At 45.7% G+C, this 23,350-nt stretch overlaps 6 protein-coding genes across 6 annotated transcripts; 3 read left to right on the top strand and 3 right to left on the bottom strand.

Moving 5' to 3' along the window:
- Positions 1–2: 2 nt before the first annotated feature.
- Positions 3–1,561, top strand: PHATRDRAFT_bd626 (predicted protein; the record flags this gene model as incomplete). The annotated part of the gene is made up of 2 exons (XM_002176120.1): positions 3–174; positions 566–1,561. 2 exons carry the CDS (start codon positions 3–5, stop codon positions 1,453–1,455), a joined length of 1,062 nt encoding a protein of 353 aa, XP_002176156.1. The 3' UTR covers positions 1,456–1,561.
- Positions 1,562–1,682: 121 nt separating this feature from the next.
- On the bottom strand, positions 1,683–2,711 carry PHATRDRAFT_bd1135 (homeobox protein; the record flags this gene model as incomplete). Its single annotated transcript, XM_002176112.1, has 1 exon — positions 1,683–2,711. One exon carries the CDS (start codon positions 2,709–2,711, stop codon positions 1,683–1,685), a length of 1,029 nt encoding a protein of 342 aa, XP_002176148.1.
- A 693-nt stretch (positions 2,712–3,404) lies between these two features.
- Positions 3,405–4,607, top strand: PHATRDRAFT_bd1556 (predicted protein; the record flags this gene model as incomplete). The annotated part of the gene is made up of 1 exon (XM_002176119.1): positions 3,405–4,607. The coding sequence occupies exon 1, from the start codon at positions 3,483–3,485 to the stop codon at positions 4,605–4,607; it is 1,125 nt and encodes a 374-aa protein (XP_002176155.1). The 5' UTR covers positions 3,405–3,482.
- A 192-nt stretch (positions 4,608–4,799) lies between these two features.
- On the bottom strand, positions 4,800–6,257 carry PHATRDRAFT_bd1555 (predicted protein; the record flags this gene model as incomplete). The annotated part of the gene is made up of 1 exon (XM_002176111.1): positions 4,800–6,257. The coding sequence occupies exon 1, from the start codon at positions 6,156–6,158 to the stop codon at positions 4,800–4,802; it is 1,359 nt and encodes a 452-aa protein (XP_002176147.1). The 5' UTR covers positions 6,159–6,257.
- Positions 6,258–8,293: 2,036 nt separating this feature from the next.
- Positions 8,294–10,280, bottom strand: PHATRDRAFT_bd1554 (predicted protein). Its single transcript, XM_002176110.1, has 2 exons — positions 9,703–10,280; positions 8,294–9,626 (listed from the first exon to the last, which is right to left on the bottom strand). Exons 1-2 carry the CDS (start codon positions 10,199–10,201, stop codon positions 8,560–8,562), a joined length of 1,566 nt encoding a protein of 521 aa, XP_002176146.1. The 5' UTR covers positions 10,202–10,280; the 3' UTR covers positions 8,294–8,559.
- Positions 10,281–13,913: 3,633 nt separating this feature from the next.
- On the top strand, positions 13,914–19,949 carry PHATRDRAFT_bd1883 (predicted protein). The gene has a single exon (XM_002176118.1). It carries the CDS (start codon positions 14,126–14,128, stop codon positions 19,940–19,942), a length of 5,817 nt encoding a protein of 1,938 aa, XP_002176154.1. The 5' UTR covers positions 13,914–14,125; the 3' UTR covers positions 19,943–19,949.
- Positions 19,950–23,350: the final 3,401 nt, after the last annotated feature.

Raw genomic sequence — 23,350 nt, 5'->3', positions numbered from 1 at the left:
GCATGTCGAAACCGTTTGACTACTCAAAATGGGACAACATTGAGTTGTCCGACGACGAAGAAGATTGCCATCCCAACATTGACAAGGAAAGCTGGTTTCGTATGAAGCATCGATCACGAGTGGAACGTGAAGAAAACGAAGCCAAAGACCGGGCTCGGATTGAACAGAAAGTGGGTGTCATTATTAGCGCCCACGGGCGTTTGCGTTGGTCGTCGCATCAACATGGCCCGTTTCTTGTATTGATTCTCACCCATAGATACTCGCCTCGTCTCCGTCACGCAGATGCTCGAAAACATGCAGCGGGTCCAGATTCTGAAGCACGACCTGCAAAAAATAGCGAAACTTCAGGCAAACGACAGCGATTCCGACGACGATGGTGATGACCTCGACGATACCGAAGGCATCAAGGCGGAATTGGCGGAACTCGAATCGGAAAACATATCTTTCCAAGCCCGCCTGGACGAATACGAAAAGAATAAAAAATGGAACGTAGACAACATGTTCGAAGTCAAGGAAGAGCGGACGGTGATTAATCCCAAGGCGGCCCAACCGACCTATTCCGAAGCAGGCTACGCGGAACCGAAAGAAGATTTGAAAAAGGTCTCGGAGACCATGCGTCAAACCCAAATTGGCGCAACGGATGGTGAGAAAAAGCCCGCCGCCGTCAAATCGACCGCCGACAGCGACGCCGAAGCCACCACGGCCACTAAGCCCACTCCAGCTAATACTGACTCGGCTCCGAACAACACTAGCAATGATACGAGTCCTTCTCTTGCTACAAAATCATCTCCAGCTGGTCCGGCACGTGATTTGGGAGCTATGGATACGTACCACGAATTTACCGAAAAGTACGCCGATCTCGTGGAGCAATTCATGGCTCTCCCAGATCTCGCTGGCAGTGAGGAGTTCTTGTTGAGACATGGCGATGTACTATTGCAAGAAAACGCCTCCAACTATCTTCTCTTGGCCAGTCTCGAAGACGAGATGAACGGATACCACGACAAGATGAAACGAACTGCTCGACAGTCGCAGATTATAACGAGTATTGCCGAGCTAGCCAAGACGGTCAAGACTCACCCGGGGAATGTCATTCGTCCTTTTTTCCAACGTTTGAAGGAGCGCCTGCACTTGGAAGAGTTTTTGGCACAAACAAAGGCCTTTCAGGAGAAAATCGTGTCACGTGCAGTAGTGAAGAGGCAAGAAATTGACCGGGAACGGGCCCAGGAAGCCCGGAATGAAAAGGGAACATCTCTCGAAGATATCCCACTCGAACAGCGTTTGGGACCGGGCGGGCTCGACCCGTTAGAAGTGATTGAAACCTTACCACCCGGAATGGTGGCTGCGTTCGAGTCGCGGGACGTCGAGCAATTGAAACAAGTCTTGATGGAAATGGATGCAGACGAAGCGGAAGCCCATATGAAAAGGTGCATCGACGCTGGCTTATGGGTGGCTTAGGCCAGGTGGCTAGTTTGCGATTTCTTCTTTACGTATCAGCGGCAACGGGTTGGGCTAAATAATATGCTTTAGAGTAATCTCATAAGTAGAGAGTCTTACATACGCACAGTATTCCTTTTCCATCGTATGATCTTCGACGGGTATGGCAGAATGATTTACTTTTGAGTATTCTTTTACGTGGAGAGACTTAGCGCAGTATTCATTCCGCCAACCCACTGACTTGGCGCTTACATACCACTTTTGTGCCGCTTGTGCATTGGGCCCTCCATGTCGTTGGCTTCCGAGCACGATGACGATATCTCCATTGTCAAATTTCCCAATTCTCGGACTTCTTCGCCGTCGAAAATGCGCAAGGAATCTTCCAACAAAAGTTTTGCCGGACGATGCATGTTTGTCGCTTTAGTTATGGCTCGTCGCCATTTCCGCGTGCGAGCATTGATTAGCCAGTTGTTGACGACCGTGGGGGTCGTGTGGCATGCTTGAGCCATGGTAGCCAAGCCTTGGTCATCCGGGTATGGGTTTGTCCAGTTCTCCCGTAACCATGCGGTCATGTACTTGGACAAGTCCTGTTTTGTAGCGATAGGGGACGACTCGGACAGTATTTTATCCGGAATCTGGTGCAGTGGGGGCTGGTGATTACCGAGGAGCTCCCGAAGCTTGGCAATGGTTTCTTCGTAAAGAACTCGAAGAATTATCCGGCGTTGTCCATGCTCTACCGGAGTGGAGTGTTGGAAAACGCAGCGCCCAAACAAAAATTCGAAACGAGTTCTGATACCATGATACTTTTCACAGTTAATACTTGAACTAGCTTCCACTTGGCAAGCAACCTTTGCCATGCGTTGACGATCAGACCAGCCCCACGGATCTTGATGTTCCACAAAGGACAAATCCCAGTTTTTCGGAGTTACAGCATTGCAGCTTGTCTCATCGATAACAGCCTCGTCATTAGAGACTGGCTGAGTATACCACGGTGGCAGCGGTACTGGATCTGCCAATGGTAACTCGGAACCTCCAATGGGTTGCCGGTGCTGCTGATTCCCGAGGTGAAAGTTGTTTTGGAACTCGCCTTGCTCGGCGGCTTGAGCAAGCGACTCGAACCACTCCAAGATCGAACCCACCTGCCAGCGAACCGGAGCCTCCGGATATGGAAAAGGACGATTGTATTGAGGCTGTGATCCATACACTTTGGTGGGAAGCAAAGTTGGTGGCAAGCCTCCAGAACCTTCCTCGTGCGGTCGGGAGAACGTTTCTTCCATAGTATTAACACGTGATTTCTCGAATGGATCGAATGAAAAATTGCTAAAGGTGAACTTCTCATGTTATGTGTTGTCATTCCGACTGAAAAAGAAGAGGCTTTCATGGCATCGCATCCTTTTTGTTGAAACACGGTCACCGTTTCGAATTCACATGCAGGTTGTCGTTTCGTACCGCACCCAGCTCCAGAGAAACTACTCTGTATTCTTGCGCTATGTAAGTTCCGCGCGATCACCGGCAATCACCTCATATGTTTCGAAACGATACAGGCGCATATTCGTGGGACAGAAACTTGTCTACGAAACAATACGGACGCAACGAAAACAATGGAGAATCGGGTCGCAGCCTTCGACGTTGAAACGTGACCCGCGTTTCACAGGCAGGTTCGATAACGAAAAACATGCGACCTGACCAATTAAGGAACTTCGGCAGGCGCAGTGGATCGAAATTATGGGCGCCAGTCTAGAAAGCTGATATATATCTCTGTCCTAGAAGACATTTTCTACCATAAAATATATATCAAAAAAGTAAACCGTCATTTTTAGATATAAACTGAAATGAAACGTTCGATCTATTTTCTCTGTCAGTTCCTTCAAAAGTCAAAACACTTGCAGAAACTCGGGTTGGTAAAAAAGCCTCGCCTCGCCGTTTTCTCTCCAATAATCTCCAGGTGAAGGCTCCCCGGAGACCATCTTTCAACGACCAAAGAATCACGTCCAGCTTGTGTCACCATCGATGCATCGACCTTACATGAACAAAGAGTATTGTTTTGAATGAGTAACGCTACCAGGAGTCATCGAATCGCGAATTCGTTTGCCGGAGGATGCTGGCAAACAGGCCGTGTATGCTGTTGCCGGTACGGCCTCTATCCTCTCTTGGTAGCGTCCTTTTTGACAACAGGTGCTTTGTTATCTCTGTACAATGCAGCCGGCTGTGATTTTGTTGATATTCAGGTCGGTTTCACACCATCCAATAGCGCATGGAACCAAAGTCAAGCAAGTCTTGGAATATGGTACTACCAAACAGACGCTCCGAGCAATTACAGCACTTATCGCGAAAAACTGCAGGAAGGATGTCAACGGTATACGCAAGCTTTTGAAGAGTCCTTTGTCGACGGCGATCGCACGTGGATAGTTGCCAGAGTCATGGCCACGATTTCGGCTTGTTGCAGCATCGTGGCTACCCTGACAAGTTGGCTTTTCTGCTTTTCCACATCACCACTGTCATTCTGGTCGTGCGTGCTCTTGCCAACATCAATGGTAGCTTTCATTGCGGAAGTCTCCAAGTTTATTCTCTTCGATATTTCATTGTGTCGCAGCTCCCTCTGGTTTCCAAGTGGTGTCGATTCGTTACCTCAAGCAGCCGAGTCGTGTTCTTTAGGTAAAACTGCGAATTCTGCGGTTGCGTCTGGGTCTATACTTTTGGTTGGCTTTGCAATGGTATGTCTTAAAATTCCGCGCAAGCGAGTCTTGGATCCCCAATACGCTGGGCAACATGTCACGGATGCGGGACTTGACTGGGACCGCAATGGATCGCCGCAAAAGTCTATCAATACCGATGCGGACAAGAAGTATAAGGACTTTTCCAATGAGCTACTGGACACGAGTCAAAACCTGTCGGAAACATCATTCGATGCGGAAGAGTCCATTCCAAGCTCAGGTGGATGTAGCAATCAAGATTCCTCGATACACAAATGTGGCCAAAGTCAAAACGATTGCCCCAGTGATGAAAAATCTGCGACAGACGACTTTGTCATTTTCGGTACGCAACGCGTCTCGGAAAGTCGAGTAGCGAAATTGTCGAAGATGACAGCAACAGCTAATATGCAATCCGAAGACTTGATAAATAAATTTGTGCAGGAGTTCGATGAAGCTTTCCAGGAATCAGACGAGTCTTAACCGTTTATGCAGCAACTGTGACGTCGATACTTGTCGACGATTTATCTGCTAGCTGCTTCTGCCAATCCAAAATAATTGTTCATTCGCCAGTAGGACAACACTTCACCTCTGCAACAAATGCATTAATGTAAGATACAACATAAACCGTCATTTGCCTGACGTTCGTCAACCAGGTGATTTCTTTGTCCGGCCTTACGCGGGCACACTTCCTTCGTCCTCTAGAATTGCCACTTCTATTTGCTCTTGGCAAAAGATCTGTAGTGCGTGTAAATTAAGCAAAATGGCCTCGGCCGGCCACAAGCGCCCCACTGGAACTCCGGCCCGAATGCACAACGCAACAATATTGTTTTGCAATAATTGCAAGGAAATGGCAAACTCTTCTTGATGTATGGTATGGGAGGACAACGAATACCGAGTGCCGTCCTGACCTTTTGTTGCACTTTCCACCAAAACAACGGACGAAGCGTGCTGCAATCGAGCGTTGACCAAATCAGGATGCATTGAAAGTGGACCACTAGGGGAGGAATGAGCGGTTGCAACATCTGTATGTTTCGTCGAACCGGTAGCCTTGATCAAGTTCGGTCGGTGGACAACGCGAGATAGAGTGTGCTTGGCCGCTTTCCCAATGGATGCGAGGGAGTTTGTGGATTCAGACATTGATTCCGAAAGCAGCTGTCTATCCGGCTCAGTTTCCGGTTCCGTCATCACCAGCTCGATGATGTCAGTGACACCTTCAATGTGTTGGCGCAACAGAATCGGATGCGGCAATGCGATTCCCAGAAATTGGGCTACGGATTTTGTTGCAGACGCAACAAGTCGCAAAGCACTCACAAGTTCCTGGGGTGGTAAGACATTGTAGAGCTCGGGGCCGGCGTGAGGCAAAGGCAGTCCTCCTATTTTTCCAATGCCTCGCGCGTGTGCGCGGCGTGCTTCTGCCAACACACGGCGGTCGTCTTCAACCGGAGTTACCACTAGACAATGGGATGCAAAGACTTGTAGAGCCCAGTGCCAGCGTAGGCTTTGAGCTTTTAGGGTAGCGGTGCGAATAGCACTCGTCAAAGCACCACCGTGCAACAACGCTATCTGCAAACGTTCCAAACGCAATCGGTGCGTATACGTAGCCGATTGTGCCACCAAGCTCTTTTGCAGCTCTTCATTTTCCATAGCCATGCGGGCAACACGAAGTGCAAGTCGGGAGCCTTCTTTTTGACGCGAGTCGAGTTTTTGACGCAGTTGATCGGATTCAAACTGTAGTTGCGAAAGATCTTTCCGAGTGTTGGACTTCTCGAAAACTGCGGCACAAGCTACGCGAGCCCGACCATTTGCCTTTAAAGCAGCTTGTCGACGTTCGCGAGCCTCCGTCAGTGCTCTTTGAATACAGATGGCACATAGGCCTTTGTGGTACGATGAGCTTCGGAACATACTGGGCTGCAAAGTAGCATGATTTGATTGGACGGAAGCACAATGATGAAGGCAAGGGCATTCTTTATTCACAGTCATTCTTTGCATTGAAGCCTTTACATATTCAACCCTGTTTTTTTTAGCATTCATTTTCGCTTCTCGCAGGGATGGTCGGCTTATCTCACAAGGGACTCAGGATATTCCAATGGACAAGTATGAAACGAAATCCAAATCTCAACGCCATGGTTGCTAACGTTTAGACACTAGGAAAGCATCAACAGAACGTCTAATTTGTTGATACAACTCCTGGTAAGGACAATGTCTCACCAGAAGTTCAATCGCCTACTGCTAAAATCCTAGTCGCTTCCGACACACATACAGCAACGGCTCACAGCCCCACAGTCCCTACAAACATTGAAGAGTACAGTATAGCCTCATAATCTTTGTAGTTCAATGTTTTCCTAACTGTGATCTCCATTGTTGTTTTGTGTTCATCAATATAACTGCCACTAACATTTTAACGCAAGGAATTGCGAATTGGCCAACTTCATGTGACAGTGAGTAGGTGACCATTTAGAAAAGAGGAAATTCACTAATCCCGCCGTGATGAGGCAGCAAAATCACTAGTCTGGCCAAAATCAAAATTTACCAAGTACTAAAGATGGGGCCACATTGCTTTCCATAGTAGTGATAATTTCATACCTTTCAAAGTGTATTGATGGTCTGAATCAAGGGCATCAAAGAAGGCCTTGGGAAGTTGTGAGACGCACGCAATATTGTCAATGAATAACACATGTAACCCTATGGTCACTGCATCCATGCATCCAGAGGTTGGGATCTGCCTTGCAAGGAATGAAATTCATTGCACAAAGGGAATTGGAAAGACATTCATGCAGTTGCTTGGCCTTTGATTCAGCCTTTGTTGTTTTGGAAAGGTGCAACAAAATTTCCCACTCATTCTGTTTCAAGTACCTCACAGTGGGGAGTGTGAACTGGAATGACAATTTTGAGTACCAGTTTGCGCAATGGCGCGCACTACTTGGGTTGTGACACCCAAGGCAAGCCTGTCAAAACTAATCCTGTGTGTTTGCCCACAAATCCCGACACTGATGGTTTGGACAGGTGTAATCCCAGTTGGGTATTCAAAAACATGATGCAACTGTTTTGGGACTTGACCATTGTCATGCTAAGGAACATGGTAACAATAATGAATGTACCCATGGTGCCATGTATAACACTGTGGAGACCAATGAAACAGACCACAATGGTGCTTGGCAAATTGTGGGACCAAATAGAAAGTGAACAGATTAGCTTTAGTTTAGAGCTTATTTGTGAAAACCATGTTTGCTAGTTTGTATTTCTTTGTTAGAAGCCAGACAAGTCTTGATCACCTTGTGCTGTCTTCAGAAGCCAGGAGATACTTGACATTGACACCATACATGACACATAAATGCTATGTCCATTGGATTGGCTCACACTTTTAATTTTCCTTGCTAACAGTAAATGGAAGCTGTCCAAGGGACATGCCACAAGGTAGTGTACTATAACAAAAATTGACACTTATAAAGGTGCATCCAATGTTGTTGTATCTGATTGTGAATTAGTTCCCTAGAGCTTTAGCTCTCTTGTCAAGATGGTAGCAACCATTCTGTAAATTTTACTTTATTTCAGTTCTTGTCCTTGTAGCTCCTATGTCTCTTGTTGTACAGACAAAACCCAATCATCCCATGAGAAGCAAATTGAATGCTCAAAGAAACAGGGTAGAATCTTCAATGCCTTCAATGCAACAATTGATTGTGAGTGTGAATGGAGAATGCCTTTGTCTGCATTTTTCTTACTTCAATACAAGATTCTTTGTTTGATTGAGCAGCTCAAAGTATATCCTAATTTTTGATGTATTTCTTGTACCCCCCAGGACCTATTGTACACAGTACAGTCTTGCTTCCATTGCGTTTTTGATCAAATGAGAAAAACCTATGCTCACTGTCAACTGAGAAGTATGGAAGGGAGCATAGATGTCAAGATATATGTGAATATGCTTGATATACCTTAAATGTGACGAGGTCAAACGACGTGATTTATGTGAATATGCTTGATATACCTTAAATGTGACGAGGTCAAACGACGTGATTTGGGGATAGCGCTCCGTGGTTCAATTCCATGGCACGTTAATTTTGACACATAGAGACACTAGCTAGACATGCTCTTGAAAAAAGAATTTTACACACTGGAAATGCCTTGTGGAACGCAGGATTATAGCACTCGGGCCCAATCAAAATCAAGACATAAATGACAATGTTCTCATGAATAAAGTATTCAAATTATGCAAATTGGCCCGCGGCAACAGTTTTTCTTCTTTATCATCACATTAATCCTGGTTTCTGTGTTGGCAGAGCCGTCTAAGTGCAAAGGCAAAAGCATCTCCAATAGACTGCTCTCATTGACTGGATTGTGCCGTCAGCAAGAGGGGATCAGAACTACATATATGACTTCGAAAGTCAAGTTTGCGCCATCCGTAGGGGAAGACAAGGGCCGTCTTGGAAGCCCATCATCACCAGCGAGCACGACACGCTCGGTGTCGTCCAAGCTGTGGTGACCAGGATCGAAGACATCTCATTCCGCTACAGCATCGCTGGAAAGCGGTGCACACCTGGCCACTAGCTTGGCACTGTGAAGACACTGGAGACGGTGTTGGTAGAACAAGCGGAACCTGAGTGGGTGCCTTGGTCGGAGCGCGAGTTGGTGGTGGCAAGGGAGTGCTGATCGGAAAAGAAGCTGGAGTCTTTGTGGGAAGCGACGAATCTGGGTCAATTAGAGGTTTGGCGCCGATAGTGGGAACTTTGGGAACGATGTCTTCCGCGGGGGCGTTTGAAGGCAACAGTGTTGGTAAGGGTGTCGGGTGACCGGTAGGTTTACGAGTGGGTCTCATCGTTGGGGCAGGAGTTGGGGCCTGGGTCGGCCTCCTCGTCGAAGGAATTGAGTTCGAAAGTTGAGAGGTGGTTGCCAACTTATTGGGAGAGCCTGATAAGTTGGAGAGTTTACCAGTAACAGCGTCAGTCTGGATATTTGATGCTGACCTTCCAGCTTCGAGATACAATGCAGCCACACCGGCAACGTGTGGGGATGCCATTGAAGTCCCAGCCTTTGTGGAAGTTCCTCCTGTAGTCGACAGTGACACGATACCAACACCAGGGGCAAATATATCAACGCAACTGCCCCAGTTTGAGAAGACGGTACGACCATTTGAGCCGTTCATTGCGCCGACCGCAAGCGCACCTGCAGCGGAAGATGGTGAAAAGTTGCAAGCATCTGCATTCGCGTTTCCAGCTGCTACCACGACGACGATTCCCAGATTGGCAGCAGAATTGATGGCGTTGTCCAGAGCAGAATTTGTTCCACCTGAAAGGCTCATATTGATGACCATCTTCTTGCTAGTGTTCTCTCTTTTAATCTTGGATATATGATCGATGGCAGCAATCACCCCACTGTACGTTCCTCTACCCATCGCGTTGAGTACTTTGACGTCGTGAAGTGTGACTTCTTTCGCAACTCCGTAGGTTTTAGAACCGACAGTACCAGCCACATGAGTGCCATGGCCACTGCCATCCGATCCGCAAGCTTTTCCAAAAATAAGGGATATGGTTAGGTACACACTTCTGACTGGAAACTGCCAAAACAGATACTTGCAGCTTACCCTCATTGGCGAAGGAAATACAGGAAGCGACACGGCCCTCAAAATCGCTGTGAGCGGCGATCCCAGTATCAAGGATGTAAGCGTCGACGCCTTTTCCAGTAAAACTGTAGGTATATTTGTCATCGTCAGAGCCATCTATGACATCTAGACCCCAAGTTGGACCGGCTTGCACCTGGTCCATTTCGACAAAGCCATCTTCAGATACGGACAGAACATCATCAAGGTTGAGTAGAAAGTCCAGGACCTCGTCTGGAAGATCCTTCACGGCAAAGCCTTTTAGGGCAAAATCGTAGTTCTCAATAACATTGGATCGTAAGGAGCGCTGCAATACTCTTGCCGTAAATCCTCTCGAATCTCCAACGCCGGAGTCGAGTTCGATCACATACTGACCAGGAATTGCTTCACCTTGTTTGACCTTGTTCAGCTTGCGATGAGACTCAACTCTGGCCGAAGCCGACGGGAGCAAAATCGTCAAGAAGGCAAGAGACGTGAGATTCATCGCTAATTTTGTCCGGACTCCCGTGGTATACACTCTGAAGTTTGTCGAAGAAGTGGAAGTTAAAATAATGGTTGCAAAGATTTCAGCGAAGAAATATGTGAGCTTAATTTCAATTCTTATGTCACCCGCTGTGCTGTCGACATAGGACCTCCTTGGGCCCGACTGAAAAATTTGGAAGAAACCAGGTTGTACGCACAGTTTGGTACTAAAGTACTGAACCGTATTTTTGAATTCACTAAATCAACGGAGTGGCATCTGAATGGCCGAGTTTGTAGTCACCAAAATTGGCGAAGAACGAGAACTTCTTTAAGTAGTTCTGTGGCAAACATATATCGAATTTTGAGTTTGAGGTCTATGACCACGACTATTACAACAAGATTGCCAAAAATTTTTATGACCAGAACCTAAAGAGCCCTGGCTAACGGAAATAAAGTCTCACAAAAAAAGCTACCTATGTTTTAACGGGGCATAATGAGAGAGTCTATCGTCACCCACACTCCAAATTTCCGGAGTATAATCTATGTATTTTAATCATTCGCTAAGCAAATTGACATTGAAAAATTCAGACATACGGTTGTCTATAAGAAGGCCGAGAAGGGGCAGGGGTCCAGAAATCCCCGTATTTACATTTATCCACCAATTACATAGTCGCCCGTAGAATGGCTGATATCGGAAAAGTATCGTGAGAAATCCGTGGATCCGTTGTTGACTGTGAAGCGTTTTTCCGACTTCTGTATTAGATTTAACCCCCTCGTCCCTCAAATTCTTCCCCGTCCTATTAGAAAAACCCCACGTCAAGCGTCTGTCGTATGTACGTTAGGCTAAGACTGGTCTGCTCAGGCAGATAATGGTATAATTTGTGTTTTGCTCTGTTTCGTAACTACACTAGTGATCTTGTGCGATTCTAGTTGGTTATTGCTGCAGTTTTCTACTATACCAGTTTACATTAGGCCGGGTACATTGCCTCAAATTTGTAACAGATTATGAGTCCAATTTTTTTCTTCCCAAGAGAAATCTACTTGTTCTGTCTTGACTGCCTCCTGGACCTTTGCGAGATCACTTACCGTTAAAACAAACAAATCTCTCACAGTAGATCTTGAATTTAGTAGGGCAAGAGAGTTCACAGAAAATGTGTTTGTATTTGTTGAGATACAGTCAATCGAATGAATTAAAGGCTATCTTAGCTCCATATGTATGCCTACTTGTTTTTAATAAGTTGGTGTAACAAGCCATTTTGAAGAGAAAGATGGTATCTAGAATGGTCCACTTCTATAGCCAAAGCTTTTAACATGTCAGGCATCACAGATCAAAGGTATCACATTGCCGCAAAAGTTTGAAATGCTGCTGAGGGAGGTTTGAAACTCCCAGCTGCTGTGGGCAGCTGCAAACTTTGTTGAAACCGAAAGACGGTATTGTACCATCCAGATGCATATCCGTTGTATTGCTGCAAGGGCGCTCAGTGGAATTACTATCCACTATTGAAAAAGGACTATGCTGGTATACGTGCAACTTTCAATCAGAATGGTACAACACTGGAAATGAATGATGACTCTCAATAAGAATTGGAACAAGCATCCATGAGAGGAACAGAAATAAAACAAAAGACCATAGGTTGTACATAGAAAATTGTCAAAGGAACAAGAGTGGGTGGATATTGGCCAGAGGCTGCATTGTGTGAAAGCCAACCAGGTTTTACATTTTGGTTACAGTTATTGAGAAATACTGCCTTAGGGATGATTTTGCTTCCGGGACTGGGACCAAGAGCTAACAACAGCAGACGCATTTCAACAATAATTGCCACTGCCATTTTGGCGCAATGCATGCACATGGCAGTGAGAGAATTCTACCTGCTTATGAACATATTTGTAGAATACGACGAAAGAGTAGAAGTTGGGGGGAAAGCCTCGTAGGGGCTCCGATTGTTTTAATTGGTAGGTTTTTAAGATTGTGAATGTGAGACTAAAATATAGATTCCAAAATGAAAGCTTTTGTGTTGGAAACAGAATATATGAACTTAGGGACCCTGTAGCCAATGTACTTGCTATCAAACCATTGACATAGTTTTTGTTGAGACGATTAGATCACCTAAGTGATTGCCAAACTGTCACTGTCACGGTTTAGTACCATGCGACATGTCCACCAAGAATGTCCGTCCGTTAGGTGTCAACACGGTGGATGGCAGTTGGAGTGTTTACAAGGATGAAGTGAGTCGCATGGAAGTTAATTCGGTCTTATTGTATGGAATTCGCAAGTACAACGATGTATCAGGCGTTGGAGAGAACGCGACGGAGTCAGTCGTGTTCTGACAGTGGCAACGGAGTGGGACAGCCAATACTTATCACCTGACTAACGGATGTAAATGGATGCACCCCATTTTCCGTGGCATGTGTGTTCTGAAAGGTATTTCAGGTTCCACTATAAGTATATGTGAGCGTGCGCCATGGTATAAGGATACTATGGCAAAGGAAAGATATTTGGTTTTGTTTGAGTTTGTTCCTCAGGTTTTGTTGTATCTTGGCAAATCAGAGAAACAACAAAGAACTAGTTTATAGCACTAATTCTTCAATCATTGTTTTATAAGTTCTTTGATCCGTACTGCCTTCATCGCACAGGTCCTCGTATCCGCTGTCTAACCCGTGGGGAGCGTTGTCAACGAGTAGAGTTTTACAGTCCCTAAGTCCCTTAGGTGTATTGCCGGTCGTTCGTAATAACGCCCTCCTCTGTTTACCAGGCTCTGTTCCTAGCAGCGCTTCTGTCCATACGGTGTACATTGGTGTATATCATAACAGTCACCGTATAGTACCATGCAACATGTCTCCTAGTGATGTCCGTCCTCTAGACGTCAACACGGTGAACGGCGGTTGGAGTGTTCATAACGGAGAAGTGAGTCATATGGAAGTTAACTCGGTCTTATTGCACGAAATCCCTAGATACAATGATGTATTGTGCGTTGGAGAGAACGCGACTGAACATGTCGCGTTCTGACAGTGGCAACTGATAAAGTATAGCCACGCAATACTGCAATTTGCCACTAAGGTGAGCAATTGTCATAGCTATTGTTGTTGGAACATTCAACTAGCATAGTGCCTAGCTCTGAATATTGGCCATGTTTGCCAGCCTTATTACTGTCCCAGTCGTCGTCTATACGACGCTGCGGATAGAGGCAATGTTTTTCGGGTCATTACCGAAATGTCATTTGCGAAGGCAGTGCGAAGTGACACGTGTGTGCATCTAAGGATGCAGCAGTTGTGACACGCAAGACGACATGTCTTGCCGACCAAGAAATCATCTTTACATAAGCGATTTTCTCTATTATGGTCGTCCCTTGAGAGGTAAAGAAAATACCTTCTCCACATCTACAAACTGGGATTGAATCGAAGCAGATAAGTCTGCACACGATCAAAGGGTCTCACGTTCATCTGCATTCATCTGCATTCATTTGCATTCATATGCATTCATATGCATTCATATGCATTCATTTGCATTCATTTGCAGTCATCTGGATTCTGCGGGATCAACGCATAGAAGACAGTACAGAGGCTACGGTCTCCTTGAATACAATTGACCAGAACATTACTATCCCAGTAATGTGACTATCCGTGGAGAGTAGTACTGATTCTACTGAGACTCCTAAGGGAGCTCCAAGGGATTTGTTTGCACTCGAAATGATTACATCCATATTTGTCTCTACTCACAATTCTAAATTCAGTCAAGGTCAAACCGATTCAGTTACCGATTAATTACAATACAATCGGGGCCTTACGAGGCTTTCCCCTTTTATTCATCTTACTCCCTCATTGTATCAACAATACATTGCGTGAGTATAGAAGAATCCGTTAGTTTATCAGACCCAGCAATCATCGCTGGCGTTGCTCTCACCAACATACTTACTTTACACGATTGTCTCTCTTTTTGAACTGAGCCATGGCCCGAGTTCGCAAGGCAACCGGTCCTACCCGGAAGGGAGCGACCGAAACGGTGCCGGAGGAGCGAGTGGAAGAAGAAACGCCCTTTGAGGCCGTTGAGTCGCCGTCCAAGGACAGTGACAATGAGACGCAACCATCGTCCATGGGCGATGACAATGACTCACAGTCTGAGATCGAGTCGTACAAGATTGATACCGACATTGATTTCAAGTACAACCCAAACTTTTTTGAGGACAAGAAAGCCCTTGAAAGTGTTCTAAGGAATACTATGGGATTTGGAGATATCCATGTGAAGTCACTCCAAAACGAAGGTTTGAAGACCGCAAATGATTTCTTGCTTATTTCTATGAGTGACATCAATGATCTTTGCGACAAGCTTTTGTTTGCAACAGTTTACAGGGCTCGCCTACGGGCATTTGCTACATGGTTACGTAGTCAACCCGACAACATAAATATTACCCAAGAATGGACAATTCCAGTTATGCAATTGGAAATGCAGATGAAGGCGCAAGCGTCTCCATTTGGAACCTCCGAGACCAACAAAACAGACAAGTCAGTCTCCAGTCTGGTGCCTGATCCCTTTGATGGTACACAGAAGAAGTGGCTCGCCTTTCGATACAGTTTTGAGGCATGGGCCGGAGCAAGTGGGCAATCTTTTGATGCCTGCATCTCACATGACTCGGAGCGATATTCCCGTTCAGAACCAACAGCGACCTACAATGACATCAATGACGAACCTGATTCATTTAAATATGACTGGAACGTTAAGTCAGTTCGCAATTCAAACATCTTTTTTATGCTCAAGTCGCTCACAAGCGGCGGAGATGCATGGGGCCTTATCGAACCTTACGAGGTTTCAAAAAATGGCCGTCATGCCTGGATCGCCTTGTGTGCGTTCTATGAAGGGGCCAGTCAGGTGGGCTTAACCACAGAAGAAGCTCGCACTACAATTCTGACATCGAAGTATACCGGACAATCCCGGAACTTCACGTTTACCAAGTATGTTCAAAAGCATCTTACTGGTAACAACATATTGGCTCGCAACAAAGAGGCCTACACGGACTCACAGAAAACAAACTTTTTCCTACGGGGAATTGTTGATCCTGAACTTATGGCATTCAAGGCAGCTGCTGAAGCTAACCTAAATGAATGGAAGTTCGAACGCGTTGTCACGTACATGCGTACTCAAGCCGCCAAGCTCACGAGCAAGGACGGTAAGGATTCCCGAAACATTCGTCAGGCTACGGGCTTGTCGAAAAACAGGAACAACAAAAACAACCGGCGCAAGCGCTCGGAATACCAAAGCCAAGGCAAAGGTAATAAAGAGTCGGGCAAAGGAAACAATGCTCCTAGTACTCAACTCCGCAAGGACATCTGGGATGAATTGTCTCCCGAGATAAAGGATGCCATCAAAGCGGCAAAGCGTAGAGCGTCTACGGACCCGCGCACGGCTAAAAGAGCCAAGACTAGTAGTACGGATAACTCTAACGCAAGCGTTGAGTCCTACTCGCCTGATTTAAGGTCAATGTCTACTGAAATATTTAAAGCAGATGATGACAAGGACTTGGCTTCAGGTCAGCCTGAGGCGAAAGATACACCACTTCATTTGGAACTTGAAGATACGCTTAAGAAACCTACATATGGAGCAGGTACCCTATTTGGGCGATCTGCTGACAGGGTCTCCTTTAATCGTATGGTATGCAGTTCAGAAGAAAACAAAGTCACTCCTTGGCGCATGTCAGAACTACGGCTTGCGGATGCAACAATAAGACGCATTTGTAAGAATCGCACACGAAATCCTACCGGCCGTTCAACATGGGGCGAAGCTGCCATTGATACTGGTGCCGACACAATTTGCATTGGTTCAGGCTATACTGTACTTGCCCATACAGGTCGATATGTGAGTCTGCGAGGTTTTCATGACAGTGGTGATACTCTTGATCGAATTCCAGTTGTGACGGCTGCTACAGCATATGACTACGATGACGGAACCACCGTTATTCTGGTTTTCCATGAAGCTTTGAATCTTGGGCCTACACAGTCCACATCTCTCATCAACTTGAATCAGATTCGGCACGCCGGACATCAGACTGATGACATTCCGAAGTTTTTATCCCAAGGGAAATCTCTTCACGGAATTGAAACAATTGATGGCGACTACATTCCTTTTGAATTGAAGGGACGCACATCATTGTTGTACTCACGAGTACCTACTCGCCATGAGCTTGAGAACTGCCTGCACATTGATCTCACATCTGATCAACCCTGGGATCCAAACAGCAAAGACTGGGAGGATAATGAGCAGCGCTACACGCGTCATGACCGACAACGGAATGCACGCTATACCGCAACTGATAATGCGGATGAGGAGAACTTTTACCATGGGTATTTCTCTCTCCCTGACTCTAAGGAGTTCCCGGTTCTACCGGCAAACAATAATGTTATGAACCCACATGATGTCGTACGCGAGATCAAATATGCTACTGCACGGGTTTCAAAATCTAGCCCACGGGATCTAGATGTCGATCGAGACAAACTTCGCCGCATCCTGGGACATGTTCCTATGGAAGTAGTTGACCGAACACTGGAAGCTACAACACAACTTGCGGAACGCTCTGGCAAAATGCCACTGCATCGACGTTTTAAAACGAAGTTTGAACAATTGCGATACCGCCGGTTGAAGTGTACGTTATATAGCGACACTTTCAAATCTACTGTTAAATCCTCCCGAGGACACACGCATACCCAAGGGTTTGTATGTGGTGATTCTTACTTTGTATACCACTTTCTTATGAAAGCGGAATCCGAAGCAGACCAAGGTCTTGCGTCAATTATACAAGATATAGGAATTCCGGCACAAATTCACACCGACAACGCAAAAGTGGAAACCTTAAGCAAATGGAAGAAAATCACTTCCGGTCACTGGATAAAAGTCACAGTCACGGAACCATACTCACCGTGGCAAAACCGTTGCGAACACGAATTCGGTGCGGTTCGGATCCAGACACGACTTGTTATGGAAACGACACAATGTCCAGAACAGCTTTGGGACTACGCCATTACCTACGTGGTAATTGTGCGTAATAATACCGCTCGCAAAGCCTTAAATTGGCAAACGCCATTAACGGTTATGACAGGTGACACGAGCGATATTTCAGAATTGTTGGATTTCGAGTTCTACGAACCGGTACAATATTTTGACAATCCTGAAATTAAATTTCCACAAGCTAAGGCTAAAGTTGGTCGGTGGCTTGGTATTGCAACAAATGTTGGACAAGCTATGTGCTACTATGTCCTAACAGACAAAGGAACCGTGATAGCGCGATCCACAGTCACACCACTTCACAAAGTTGATTCGACTGCTTTGCAAACCTCTCTTACAGCTTTTGATGCTATGATAAGGGATATTTATCAGCCTACTGATTTTGCTCACAGCACTAAAAAGCAAGCTGCCTCGTTACGACGAGATGAAGCAATGAAGGTTGCCAGAAAAACTGGTGAACCTGAAGATCCAGGAGTCCGTAATAGACATGTTCTGTATGACTTAAATGAGGGAGCCGACCATGACCAAGTGGAACCAGGACTATCAGTTGATGATTACTACGGTAACGACGACGAAAAAGAGTCTGGTTCGTCGGATCTCCTTGTCGGCAGCGAAGTACTCCTTACTAAGGGAGGTATACAACATCTAGGCAAAGTCACCAAGCGTGATAAAAATGGCCAGCCCAAGGGCTCAAACGAAACAACCAATTATGTTGTTGAGTTCAATGATGGTACTGAAGAGATTCATGGATACAATGCTCTGCTTGACGCTGTGTATAAGCAAGTCGATGATGATGGTAATGAATGGTATACTTTTGAAGATATTGTTGACCATCAAAGGCGCCCACGTGGCGGCCGAGGACGAACGAAAGGTTGGTTCCTCCGTGTTAAATGGGCCAATGGTGAATACACCTGGGAGCCTCTTACCTCTTTAAAGGAAAGCAATCCTTACCCAGTTGCAAAATATGCAGCCGACAATGAATTAATGTCGGAAAAAGCTTTCTCTTACTGGGCACCATCGGTACTGACAAAGGCTGATAGGTGGATTCGCGCTGCACGCACGCGAAAAAAGAAGAACCGATACAAGTACGGTATAGAAGTTCCAAGGAACGTTGCCCACGCTTACGAGCTGGACAAACAGAATGGCAATCATCTCTGGGCTGAAGCCATCCAAAAGGAAATGGGCACGCTGCAGAAGATGGAGACCTTCACTATCCTCTCGAAGGGAGAAAGAGCTCCCAAGGATTATAAACGCATCCCGATGTGGATTATTTTTGATGTCAAAATGGACTTCCGACGCAAGGCACGCCTTGTTGCTGGAGGCCATGTGACAGACCCTCCCACTGATGATACTTATTCCAGTGTTGCGTCAAGGGAGAGTGTTCGACTAGGTTTCTTACTTGCCAGTCTGAACAATCTTGATCTCGTCTCAGTTGACATTGGTAATGCTTACGTCAATGCCGATTGTCGTGAAAAGGTCTATGCAATTGCTGGCCCTGAGTTTGAAGAGTTCGAGGGACGGACAGTCATCATTGCTAAGGCTCTGTATGGACTAAAGTCCAGTGGCGCAGCGTGGCATTCCCACCTCGCGCAAAGTCTAAGGACTATGGGTTTTGTGTCTTCTAAGGCCGATCCAGATATGTGGTACCGAGCTGCTAAGCGCAAGGACGAAAGCGAGTACTACGAGTACATTATAAGCTACGTCGACGACCTAACGGTTGTCTCGGAAAATACCAGGGCGATTTTAGAAATGCTCAAAAACATTCCCTACACACTCAAGGGTGGTAGCGCTCCAGAAACATTTCTTGGAGCCACTATTGGAACGTACACATTCAAGGATGGTACGTCGGCGTGGTACATGTCTGCTCAGCAGTACTTAACCAACGCGATAAAAAACATAGAGGAAACTCTTGGGCTGAAACTTTCAACAAGTAACCGAATTGTCACGCCCTTGATACCCGGATACCATCCGGAGGTGGATACGTCCGCTTTCCTCGACGATGACCGAGCGAACTTTTATATGAGTCTTATCGGCATTCTTCTCTGGACATCTGAACTTGGACGAATTGACATTACCCAAGAAGTGGGTCTTATGTCACGCTTCAATGCGAAACCAAGAGAAGGCCACTACAATGCGGTGCTTCGTATGTTCAGCTACTTAAAGCGACACTTGAATTCCAAGCTTGTCTGTGACCCTAAAATGAGAGAATTTTCTCAGGTCAAGTTCTCTGATCCTATGTGGAAGGAGCAATACCCAAATGCTGTAGAGGAACTCCCTCCAGCAATGCCAAAACCTATGGGTAGGTCAGTACAAATCACGGTGTTTGTGGATGCTGCTCATGCAGATTGTCACGTCACGCGGAGATCGACCACCGGCATACTTATTTTTATAAATGGAACACCAATACGTTGGTACTCCAAGAGACAAAACACTGTCGAAGGATCGACATATGGATCGGAGTTTGTTGCCATGCGCATAGCTTCCGAAATGATCATAGCCTTGCGGTACAACCTACGGGTATTGGGTGTTCCACTTTGTGGACCCGCAAATGTTTTCTGCGACAATATGAGTGTCGTCACAAGTTCGACGATACCTTCGTCGGTACTTAAGAAAAAGCACAATGCTATTTCATACCATAAGGTTCGCGAGTGCATTGCTAGTGGGACAATGCGTCTTGCACATGAACCAACGGGCTCCAATCTCAGTGATATGCTCACTAAGTGTCTGTCTGGCCCTCAGCACAAATTCCTCATCAGTCACATTCTGTTTTGAGCCACGGCCATACAGTACCTTCTGCGCCACCATACTTTGGGGCAATCTCTAGACTGGACTTTGTACTCCCAGACTGCGAGATTGAAGGGAGTGATAAAGTATAGCCACGCAATACTGCAATTTGCCACTAAGGTGAGCAATTGTCATAGCTATTGTTGTTGGAACATTCAACTAGCATAGTGCCTAGCTCTGAATATTGGCCATGTTTGCCAGCCTTATTACTGTCCCAGTCGTCGTCTGTACGATGCTGCGGATAGAGGCAATGTTTTTCGGGTCATTACCGAAATGTCATTTGCGAAGGCAGTGCGAAGTGACACGTGTATGCATCTAAGGATGCAGCAGTTGTGACACGCAAGACGACATGTCTTGCCGACCAAGAAATCATCTTTACATAAGCGATTTTCTCTATTATGGTCGTCCCTTGAGAGGTAAAGAAAATACCTTCTCCACGTCTACAAACTGGGATTGAATCGAAGCAGATAAGTCTGCACACGATCAAAGGGTCTCACGTTCATCTGCATTCATCTGCATTCATCTGCATTCATTTGCATTCATATGCATTCATTTGCATTCATTTGCAGTCATCTGGATTCTGCGGGATCAACGCATAGAAGACAGTACAGAGGCTACGGTCTCCTTGAATACGATTGACCAGAACATTACTATCCCAGTAATGTGACTATCCGTGGAGAGTAGTACGGATTCTACTGAGACTCCTAAGGGAGCTCCAAGGGATTTGTTTGCACTCGAAAAGATTACATCCATATTTGTCTCTACTCACAATTCTAAATTCAGTCGAGGTCAAACCGATTGAGTTACCGATTAATTACAATACAATCGGGGCCTTACGAGGCTTTCCCCTTTATTCATCTTACTCTCTCATTGTATCAACAATACATTGCGTGAGTATAGAAGAATTCGTTACTATGGTATACACCATTGTGACTTGTCTCTGCAACAGGCCACAGATACCAATGATAGCGTGAATGGTAATCATGTTGAAGATAGCAATGGAACCATTGGATTTGTGTTGGCCTTATGATATGACTCAATGTATTTGCAAAGCAACTATGGGAATCCAATGGAAGAGGATACAGGAAAGGATTATACAAGTGAATGATAGGATCCAGTCCCGCAAATGGTAAGAGAGAAATCAGGCAGGAATGATTACTCACTGTAAGGGGGGGCTAATCAAACCCTCGTCAGTCCTCAAGGACACCTACGGAGGTAGAAGTGAGTGTACTAGTGCTCGCTTTGTTCACTGGTGTAGGGTCATAATAACAAAGTCTGCTATAGTATACAGCAAAGGACCCAAACCCGTAAGTAGTAAATTTTTCAAGAATACTCTATAGGTCCGGCTACCTAGCCCATAGTGGTACCTGCCACTTGGCAAATGACAACCAAAGCTGTCTTTGCTCACATCTTGGAAAACATCCTTCTGTTATCTCGAGAGCACCCCATTTGCCTCAGTTTTCAGCACCAAGGTTACAAGTCCGCAATTGACATCCTATCCATTTTTGAGAATGAACTTGAAACGCTTGGGTACATTTCTCCCTCGGCTGTCAATGGTGTTGAGAACATATGTATTCCCCTACTTATGGCACACCGGCAAATCATACGCCACTTCCTACGTTGGCAGGCATCCCTTGAATGTCAAAAGGGGAGCCCCTTGAAGCCTTCAGAACTCATTGCACTGAATAATGAAGATTTTGTTCTGTATCAAGGATTGGCCCTTGGTCAAGTGTTGACAACTAGTATTTCTCGACTTTGATCCCTACCGCAACAAACACCACACCCAAAGTGCGATCTGCTGCTGACAACTTCAAGCCTGGTGTGAAGCGTGACAAAACGCACTACCCCGTACTCAAAGATGACGAGTACTGAGTTAAGTTCTACCGGTTGTTCGTGGTAACTGCAGTCTCGCATAATGTTGAAAAGGTCCTTGTCCCAACGTATGCCCCTACGGAACCCTCTGAAAAGGCACTTTTCGAGAAGCAAAAGAAGTTTGTGTACTCTGCGCTAGAACATACCTTGCAGACAGATATGGGTAAGAACCTCATTCGAGAACACTGTTTCGACTTCGACGCTCAATGTAAAGTTGTCAAATACTACACGGAATCAGCAAGTGCAAAGATCAGTTCCGCCACTACTCTGGGGTATCTCACCACAGCGAAGTATGGATCCTCATGGACAAATACAGCTTGAAGGGTTCATCCTTCATTGGAAGAACCATGTTACGGTATACACCATTGCAACATGTCTGTGCGACAGGTAAAAGATACCAACAGTAACGTGGGTGGTGATCATGTTGAGGATAGCGATGGAACCGTTGGATTTGTGTCAGCCTTATTGTACGACACGATATATTCGCGGGACAACTATGGGAATCCCTTGGAAGAGGATACAGGAAAGGATTATACAAATGAATGATAGGATCCAGTCCCACGAATTATGAGAGAGTAATCAGGGAGGAACGAATACTTGCTGCAAGATTCTGTGTGGGACTTATACCTAGAAGAAGAAGACTCATACATGTGAGTAAGATTATCTGGAACATGGTAATGGTAGTCCAGTGAACTGGACCTCCCAAGCTTGATGGACTAGTAGTAGAATAATCTTCCTCTCATTGTTTTAGAATGTCATTGATCCAAATATTGCATTAGCATAGGTCCTTAACGGATTCTTCTATACTCACGCAATGTATTGTTGATACAATGAGAGAGTAAGATGAATAAAGGGGAAAGCCTTGTAAGGCCCCGATTGTATTGTAATTAATCGGTAACTCAATCTGTTTGACCTCAACTGAATTTAGAATTGTGAGTAGAGACAAATATGGATGTAATCTTTTCAAGTGCAAACAAATCCCTTGGAGCTCCCTTAGGAGTCTCAGTAGAATCAGTACTACTCAGAATCCAGATGACTGCAAATGAATGCATATGAATGCAAATGAATGCAGATGAACATGAGACCCTTTGATTGTGTGCAGACTTATCTGCTTCGATTCAATCCCAGTTTGTAGACGTGGAGAAGGTATTTTCTTTACCTCTCAAGGGACGACCATAATAGAGAAAATCGCTTATGTAAAGATGATTTCTTGGTCGGCAAGACATGTCGTCTTGCGTGTCACAACTGCTGCATCCTTAGATGCACACACGTGTCACTTTGCACTGCCTTCGCAAATGACATTTCGGTAATGACCCGAAAAACATTGCCTCTATCCGCAGCGTCGTACAGACGACGACTGGGACAGTAATAAGGCTGGCAAACATGGCCAATATTCAGAGCTAGGCACTATGCTAGTTGAATGTTCCAACAACAATAGCTATGACAATTGCTCACCTTAGTGGCAAATTGCAGTATTGCGTGGCTATACTTTATCATCCTCGTATCCGCTGTCTAACCCGTGGG

The sequence above is a fragment of the Phaeodactylum tricornutum genome, genomic scaffold (genome assembly GCF_000150955.2).
Source record: "Phaeodactylum tricornutum CCAP 1055/1 PHATR_bd_8x17 genomic scaffold, whole genome shotgun sequence".
In the NCBI taxonomy this organism is placed as follows: Eukaryota; Bacillariophyta; class Bacillariophyceae; order Surirellales; family Neidiaceae; genus Phaeodactylum; species Phaeodactylum tricornutum.
Note: the sequence above shows the minus strand (reverse complement) of the source record. Positions and strands in the feature narration are given on the sequence as shown.

Bases quoted from the DNA above. Each gene is read 5' to 3' on its own strand.
- PHATRDRAFT_bd1554 (XM_002176110.1), bottom strand. From the start codon at position 10,201: ATGAATCTCACGTCTCTTGCCTTCTTGACGATTTTGCTCCCGTCGGCT. The intron at 9,627-9,702 runs GTAAGCTGCAAG...TTTTTGGAAAAG, and splicing joins TATTTCCTTCGCCAATGAGG to CTTGCGGATCGGATGGCAGT.
- PHATRDRAFT_bd1883 (XM_002176118.1), top strand. From the start codon at position 14,126: ATGGCCCGAGTTCGCAAGGCAACCGGTCCTACCCGGAAGGGAGCGACC.